Here is a 9313-nt window from a genome sequence, read left to right as displayed (position 1 = left end):
TTAAGGAAAAATTTGCCTCAGTAGGCCTTTAATGAATGATGGCGACTGCGCATACGTGTGAGCCTATGGTCCAATTTCAATGCATACTGGGCGCCATTTGCATTCAAGTAATGCAATCATCACCTCTAGAAAGACACTGTATTCTTCCTTTCTTTTGTCCAGATTCTCAACACAGAACAGAAGCAAAAGGCAAAATGGAAAATTACTAGAATTTTGCAGCTAAAATGCAAAAAAAGATCCAGCAGCAAGCGTGCCCCCTTACCATAATCACTCATAATTATGGCTTGTTTACAAACAACCCTACTGCAAAATTATAAATTGCCCATACTTTTCTTAGCAGCACTAATCATCACTATCCAAAAGAACAAGAATTGAGTTTCAGACCTTAAGCGTGGGCCAGCGACAAACACCATGTAGCTTTTAACATTCGCATGCTACTGGATACTATTTTTCAACAACCTATGGTACATGATATGGAGTTACTACAATTCAAAGTCTTCACATAAGGAGAAAAAATGGAAAAAGAAAAGACCTACATTATTAGCCGGAAATGCAGATTGATAGAGTTGATTCCACAAAGGGAATCTTAATTGAAACAAGAAGATATCCTATGAATATTTACAGATTGAGATACACTTGTATAAAACCTCAAAATTCCTCAATCATCTGACCCCTAGCTTACTACTACTTTACCTGGTTCTGTCAGCCTATTTATACCAACAAGACCTAAACTCTTAAGAAATTAGCAGCAGATCTAATAATTCATCTTCAATACAATGTTATTGACATTGCCGTCACGTGATTTATCCAGAGCAGCAACCTTAGCTCGGTAAGCTGCAGCTGCAGCGGCAGCCACAGTAGTCTTTACCCTTTCTCCCTGAGAAAGCTCACACGCTTCGCCAATTGAACTAAATCTTAGCTCAGCAGGAGGAATAAAACACTCTTCTGATAGACCCGGAACATTGAATGCCACTTCCTCAATTGTCCATGCTTCTTCCATCCTGGTCTTAGTGTGACTCATAGCCGTTTCACCAAATCGGAAAAGAGTAACAACTGATCGCCCAGAATGAGCAATCATGATCCCCTCGACAGGCCTATAATCTTCAAGGAATGAATTGATTGTCGTCTCCCAATAAACAGCATCGCCCCCATTTGTTTGGATTCGGGTCAAATGTGAGTCTTCCAAGTGTACAAGAAGCCCTGTTCTCTGGCTAAAATACCCAAATAAGACATGCCTAATGATCTCTGCTGGTCCTTCACTCCTGGCTTTCAATGTATGTGGATCAGCACAAAGTTTAAGGATGAAGCAATCCTCACCATTAATCTTCTTTTCTCCAGTGCATTTTGCACTAGCAAACATGTTTGCAGTAGTTCTTGGATCAAGTCCCTACAAGTACAGTTAGGGACAGGGGTCATTTACTGAAACTAAAGGGACCACAAAAGAACGTAACGAAGCTGTATTCCAAAATATACCTGAAGTGCACGTCGCAATGGTCTAACTGGTCCCTTAGCAGCGTGTGCACCGAGCCAAGGGGTATGCCTCCACACAAGTTTCCCATTGCAACCAGCATGAACCTTACTGCTACCAAGCGCAAGCTCCACATACCACATGTCAGGGTTCATTTGCCAGAGCACAAATCCCCCAGATTCAGCTGTCTTAGTTGAATTCCTGCTCTTTATTACCTTCGTTGCCGTCTCAATATCTGATGCCAACATCCTCACCTTTCCCATCGCATAAGCATTATAAATCGTGTTTTGAAGTTTCTGTCCTCCAGACGCCGCAGTATACTGCTGCAATATATACTGAGCAGAAGAAGTCTCCTGCAAATTTAAAGCAACACACAGTCCATCAATTAACTAAGCCTAAATCCAAAATAAATTCATAGTCACACATATTTAATCAATTGGCAAAAAAAATGAGAACGGCAGAACTCAAACAAGGACCACCATCACCTATGTTGCTCGGACTCTCTGAAAATGTCGATGGGTGCGTGACGGATCCTCCAAAAATAGTGCATTTTCGAAGGATCCGACACGGGTACCGCAGCTGTTTTGGAGAGTCCGCGCAACATAGACCATCACGATACTATGCACAATTATCCTCACATTGCATTAAATGAAGAGACTGATAGTCCACCAACTAAGGTAAGAGGTTACATCCAGATAGTCAGTCCAGCCCACAAAAACACATAAATGAAAATTTTAAAAAAAGAAAGAAAAGAAGATAGAACTCAATGGAGCCCATTCTTGTTTTTGGACTCAATGTGGATGTAGCAAGATGTAGCTAATAAAAATATTAACTCCTCCTTTATCTAAAAGAATTTATGTTCACATACAGACTCCCCAACAAAAATGGCACAATCAATTTCCCCATCACGCATTCAAAGAGAAGCCAACAAAACAGCTAAAATCGGTAAAAATACAAAATGACAGGAGAGTATACACCAAATGTCTCAGTTTCATACAGTTATTAATTCAATGAAGTCCAAAAAATTACTTAATTTAGAAAAAAACTGAAAACAACAATTGTTGGAATTGAACCATTTTACAACCTACAGCTTAGCACTGACAACCACCTTTTTTGTCATATCTCACCCACAACACAAAAATAAGAAACAGAAACATTTATCTTTAAATGCCAAACTTTGTTACTGCATAAAAAGATATTTTACAAAAAAAAATGAAAACTTTTGAAACTTGTAATCTAAATTGCTACTTAAACTTTTAAATGTGTAACTATAGAAATTTCTCATTAAGGTTAAAAGTGAAAATGTAAAATTAATTTGGAAATTGAAAGTGTAAAATTAATTGTTACCAAATGTAGAAATGTGTAAGAATGGACTAATAAGGAAATAGCGAGCAAAAGATACTAACAATGGGAGTGTCTTTGATGCTGAGATGAGGCAAAGGGTCATTGTTGCTGACATGCACCGGGGCAAGCGGCGCACCCAAGACACCAAGAAGCAACCTCAGATCCGACCGTTGTAAACCCGACCCAGAAGTTGAAACAGAAGGCGCCCGACATAGCTGACCTTTCATCCACCACCTCTCAGACTTGGAGTCCCCAACCTCCGACCCGTTCGGATCCGGACCCTCCATCAAAGGCGACAATGTCTCAACACATGGCCTGAGACTACCCGATCTTGAAATGTACACTTCCGGTGGTGGAGCGTGACTTCCCTTCCGCCTTCTGAGCAAACCCGAACCCGAAGGTGATGGGCTTCTTCCTCTGGACTTAGCCGGTGATAATCCCCTAACTACCTCATCTTTCAGTGCTGAGAAAAACCCTTGTTTCTTCTCCATTTTGTGCTCCTAAAACCCCACTGAGAAGTGAGTAGAAAAGACTCAAATAAGGAGCCTGAGAGGGGAGAGTATGTAGATGCTGCAGATATGCAGAGAAGGTGTTTGCTAGTTGGTCTCACTGAAAAAGGCAACTAAAGAGAGCAGAAGAATACAAAGGGTAGTGGGGGGGGGGGGTAGGGAGGGGTATGCCGTTATGAAGAAGCAAAATATTTCCATGCTTTTGCGTTTATATAAGCGTATAATATGTAAAGTTTGAACCTCTAGGGGCACTCCTAATCTACTCATCATTCCCTAGATTTATTACACTAATAAATTGAATTGACAAATCTACCCTTAGGATCTAATGTTTTATTTTTCCTTATTAAAACGATTATTATTGAGTTAGGAAAAAATATCAAGAAATTCGAAATTCATACAAAGATTGTGTTTACTAATGTTATTAATGTTGGGTTTTTTTTCTTTCTAAAACGTGTGAATGGGATATGAAGGAGGCATATTTTGAATTGCACCTTTCTATCTCACCCTCCCTTCTCTATAAATATAGAGGATTTGCCTTATTTTTCATACATTGAAAATTTTGAAATTTCTTCCATTTTCTTTGCGTTGTTTCCAAAACAAAATATAAGTGTCATGTGTGATTTGTTCTATTTTATTGCGCTCGTTGACATACTGGGGTTGAAGTACCACTAAATCAATGTGGGTAATCCGCTACCGCTATACCAGTATAGGTAATCCATTCTATCCTGAAAGGAAATAATCCTAAACCTCGGGTATTAGGAGAAGATTAAATTTCTTAAAGACACACCGTGAATTCAATGGATTTGGATTTAGTTTTATTCTTCCTATGCATTTTTGTTTTTGTTTTATTTTGTAGAATTTTTTGTTTTGAACACAAATTACTAACAATCAAATTATTATCCTAGTCTCTTCCAGCTGTGAATGAATGATATGCATTATACTTCTTCACCAAATACATAGAAAGAAAATTCTTTACATTTTTAATTACTAAGTTTATAGACTAAACTCATTGAAACCAACTAAAGTAACGATATTGATATACATGTATTGGTCAAAATTTGACCGCTGCCGTCAAGTTGATCAACGTCCCGTCCAGGCGGCAAGGCGGTGAAAAACGACATGACCTATTCCACATCAAGCATTCTCGATACCCATCGAGCTAGAAGAAACGATGTTTAGAGGACGACCGAGACAAACATAATGTAAGAGCGTTGGACCAAGAAAATAGCAAAGGTCCCATGACTATATATAGTAAGGAAAAACCTCCGGTTAGAGGGGCTGGGGCTTCTCCCTCTCTCATAACTTCCCTCTTCTGCAATCTTCCTAAAAACAAAGGGAAGAATTTAGCAATCTTCAAAGGAAGATATGTAAAACAACCCCCCATTGATTAATTGATTAATGAGAGACACAATGAAAGTTCCAATAAGATTGGTTACCCTGTAGTACTACTTATTCAGTTAGCTCATTGATCTGGAATTTATTATGTCTAACTAAGATTTACCCCTTCACTTTTTTTGATTAATTTATTCTAAAAGGTTCCAATATCTTTTGAGTCAAACAATACAAATTCCTTCTTAGTACTAGTAGTAAAATATGAGGTACTATTAATTAATTACCAAAGGTTGCGGTGAAGGTGCAACCTTAATTTGAGATTTTAAGTTGAAGCCTGGGAACGAAATCACCTCCAGTAAAAAGTGTTTTACTTGGAAGTGTGAGTTGGAGAAAAGTTAAAACCTAAAAAAACAAATGTGAGGGTAAACATGTCATTTTAGAAAGGTGTATTGGGTGGGGTGAAGTGTCAGTGGCCAGGTAGGTGTACACACACAGACGTATGAAGGAGGAGAAGCACAGTATTAAGCTCCAAAATATACTGTATAGACGAAATGAGTGAAAAGTTGTTATTTTACGCTTTCATTGGCTGGTTGGTTGGGTAAAGATATGGTTTTATCACTTTTCCTTTTTCATCTTTGCTTTTTCTTTATTTTTGCATACAAATCTGAATAGTAAATCCGTATAATTTAGTACTCTCAATCAATGGATAGTTAAAACTTACGAGTGAACATGGTTTATGATCTTTTGCGAAATCTTTTAACATTTTGAATCCGTTTGGTATAGTACTTGGGCTATTTGGTATAAAACATGGGGAAAATGTAAATTAAAAATTAATAATGATATTAGCAAATTGAAGAGTTCTTTATGAAATGCTTAAATAATAAAATTAATAATAATAATGTCAAAGTGTTGTAACTGGTAATAATAATATAAGTAAGAAAGATAAATAATTACTCTATAAGGAAAATAACTTCTGACCACAAATAAGTAAACTCGTCTTTTTTATTTTGATGTAAAATGTGCCTTTGAAAAATACATTATGGTAAAGGGTAACCAAACACTAAATAACTTTCTAATGACAAATATTTTTTGTAAAATGAATATCTATCATTAGGGGCGGATCTAATGTTGTGGTATCAAATTCATCGGAATCTTGTGTATAAATTTGCATGTAAAAATAACTTTTATGAATTTCTCTAAATGTTTTCATACTCAACATAAAAGTAGTACTCCACTATTAAACAAGGGCGTGTGGGAAATGAATTTGCAGAGTAAAGGAAGGATGAAGGTAGAGCAGCTGATGAGTTATAATCATGACCCGAAATGACAGTGAAACGGCTGCTTCTATCTTTGTTTCTATATACGTCCATCCACATCAAACCGTCAACTATTTATCTTTGAGTATAATTTCAATTTGTAGGTATATATCTTTATGACTAATAGTTCTAAAATTTTCATGAGTAAATTGGTGAGAGTAGCATCAAGTTTTATTCCATCCTGCTAAGTAACGTACATGTAGAGAAATTGATGTAGAAGCTGAAATGATGCTGCCAAAATCAACAAGATTTTTAGGTATTTGTAGGAAAAAGGAGAGCTTAGAAGCTAACTACTCTATTTTCATGGATGTCGTCCTCACTCATCAATACTATTTCCTCCATCCCAATTTACGTTTGACTTAGACATCAAAGTGGTTAGATAGTTTTATTCAAAAATCTTTGCGCCCATCGCGCCGTGGTGGCTACTTTTGTCGTCCTCTCAGAATCGCTCGATGCTATACCACGAGAATATGATATAATCATATAATACTTCACATTTTCTTTTTAACTTTGACCACAATGTATTTCAAATATAATTTACCAACTCCAATAAATTTCTTTTACTTTCTTTTCCAAATTACCAAAGAAACTCTACTTAGTGTAAACATTTACCTGAACTTTTAAACAACTTATTTTTGTTAGTACGTTTCATATTCTCATCGATCATATTTTGTTAGGAGAAAATAATTAAATAATTATTCTAAATACACTTTTGTCGCTTTTTAGTCGATAATTTGGTCAAAATATTGACCGGACTGGTCAGACTTGCTTGGTCAAAGAAATACTGAAATTAGCGACCAACTCTGGTTGCTAAAGTGGGAGCCACTTATAAAACTTTAATAATTATATTATTATTTAAAAAAATATAAATATAAATAAATATAATTTAAAATTAGTGACCAAAGTTGGTCGCTCACGAAAGAGGAAGCAGATAGAGACCAACTTTGGTCTCTAATCTAGGACCCAATTATAAAATTTTAATAATTATAATATTATTTTAAAAAAAATATAAAATATAAATAAATATAATTCAAAGTTAGCGACCAAAGTTGGTCTCTTACTAAAGGGGAAGCAGATAAAGACCAACTTTGGTCGCTAATCTGGGACCCAGTTCTAACGTTTAACAATTATATTATTATTTTAAATATTATATAAAATATAAATAAATCTGATTTAAATTTAATTTCTGGATAATTAACGACCAAAGTTGGTCTCTTTTCAGGTCAACATTGGTCAAAATTAAAAATCACTTTTGTATTTACTATCTAAATAATATAAATGTAATCCGTTAACACTTTTGTAATACAAGGGATGAATACACTAAAATATACTCTAACATGCTATATATGTAGTTAAAATAGAAAACAACGTTAGAAAATATTTTGTCGAAAATTTAAAAAAGGTTATGTTAACTATGCAAGCTTCTATTCAGTTAACCAAAAGAAATGACTAATGAAATACCTAACTAAGGATGTAATTAGTGATCACTAAGAAGACACACACAGACACTTTACTGTAATATTATAACATTTATATAACTTGTTATAGTATATGTTAGTGTGTGTATATATATAACACACACACTTCGTGCTACTTTAACTACATATATAGCATGTTATAGTACATGATACTGTATTCATTATTTGTATTGTAACAGAGTTAATGAATTACATTCATTCATCACTAGGTTATAAGTCGATGAATCAATTATAACATATTAATTGATATAAGTCGAGACGTTTTATTTTTAATATTCAAAGATGCATCTCTCTCTCTCTATATATATATACTATACTATACTATATATACTACATATGTACATAATTTTAAATTGAATTAAAATCCTAAATTTTAATATTCAATATTTAATATCGAATATATATTAATTGTTCTTCAAAATAGAAAAAAAAATTATTTAATTTTTTTTTAGAAATAGCGACGAACTTTGGTCGCTATTTTGGTCAAATAGTCAAAACTTAATTAGCTACCAGAATAGCGACCAACGTTGGTCGCTTTTTGTAAATCCAGAGTCAAAAACGGGTTTCCCCCTCCCATCCTCTTATTTTCTTCCCAAAATTTCCCCAAACTCTCTCTCAACACATTCTCCTCCCCTTCTCTATTTCCCTCACACAAATTAATTCCCCCACTCCGCGCCACCACTATGACCGCGCCACCACCGGTACCACTGTCCGCTATCACTGTTTGCCGGAGCCGCTGCTATCATTCTCCTCCTTTGCAGCACCACCATTTTCATTGTTGTTCAAAGTTAGTAATCTACCTTATTAGCTTTTTAATTTTTAATTTTTGCTATATAATTTTATGTATTTTTTTAGAGTTTTTGTCTATTTAGTATTAGGGTTTTTGGTTTGAACTACATTAGATTTAGAATTAAGGTATAGAACTCAAATTAATGGATTTAAATTATTTAATGTATAAATTATGAACTTAAGGTAGAACTTATGAACTACCTTAAATTATGAACTTATGGTTTTTAATAGAACTCAAATTAATGTATTTAAATTATTTAACTTATAAATTGATTTAAGGTATAAATTATGAATTGAACTTTTTGGATATGAATTGAACTTTTAGCATATGAATTGGACTTTTAGGATATGAATTGGACTTTTAGTTAACTAAAAAAAGATTAGGATATGAATTAACTAAATTAATTTGATCTTGTTTTATTTGTATAGATGGAACATCGTACTTGGATGTACAATAGAAATTATCCTAATCGGCAGGGATTGCGAGAGGATTTTGTAGAAGGGGTGGATGACTTTATTAGACATGCAATGTCACTTCCACCATACCTAAGTGAAGGAGTAATTAGGTGCCCTTGTGTTAGGTGCGACTGTATGAAGTTTGGAAAACCGGCGGAAGTTAAGCATCATCTTTATAGGAAGGAGTTTATAGCAAATTACTTTGTGTGGACTAATCATGGAGAGATCGATGGTAGCCATGGGATATTTCATAACATGGTTGTGGGTGAAAGTAGTAGGTCTGTGGAGAATACAAATCGTGATTCTAGAATTCATGATATGATTGCGGATGTTTTTGGGATGCGTTTAGGGGGTGAGCCCAATGAAAATGTTGAACAAACTCATAATGATGACGCAAAATGTTTTTATGAACAGTTAGAGGAAGCTAGTTGTCCACTACGTAATAGAAGTCCGCACTCCGAGCTGTCTGTTGCAGTTAGATTACTAAGTATCAAATCTGATTGGAATATTTCTCAAGCAGCCATGGACTCTTTCATTGACCTTATGAGTGAACTAGTTGACTCTAATATCAAATTACCTAGTGATTTCTATAAGGCAAAGAAATTAGTTTCTAAGTTCGGA

The 9313-nt window shown here is 34.9% G+C and overlaps 1 protein-coding gene across 1 annotated transcript; it reads right to left on the bottom strand.

Moving 5' to 3' along the window:
- Positions 1-518: 518 nt before the first annotated feature.
- Positions 519-3546, bottom strand: LOC107805791 (uncharacterized). The gene is made up of 3 exons (XM_016629875.2): positions 2875-3546; positions 1474-1821; positions 519-1387 (listed from the first exon to the last, which is right to left on the bottom strand). The coding sequence occupies exons 1-3, from the start codon at positions 3301-3303 to the stop codon at positions 755-757; spliced, it is 1410 nt and encodes a 469-aa protein (XP_016485361.2). The 5' UTR covers positions 3304-3546; the 3' UTR covers positions 519-754.
- Between the last annotated feature and the right edge of the window lie 5767 nt (positions 3547-9313).

The sequence above is a fragment of the Nicotiana tabacum genome, chromosome 16, assembly GCF_000715075.1.
Source record: "Nicotiana tabacum cultivar K326 chromosome 16, ASM71507v2, whole genome shotgun sequence".
NCBI classification, from domain to species: domain Eukaryota; kingdom Viridiplantae; phylum Streptophyta; class Magnoliopsida; order Solanales; family Solanaceae; genus Nicotiana; species Nicotiana tabacum.
The sequence above is the reverse complement of the archived record's forward strand: the minus strand, read 5'-3'. Positions and strand labels throughout refer to the sequence as shown.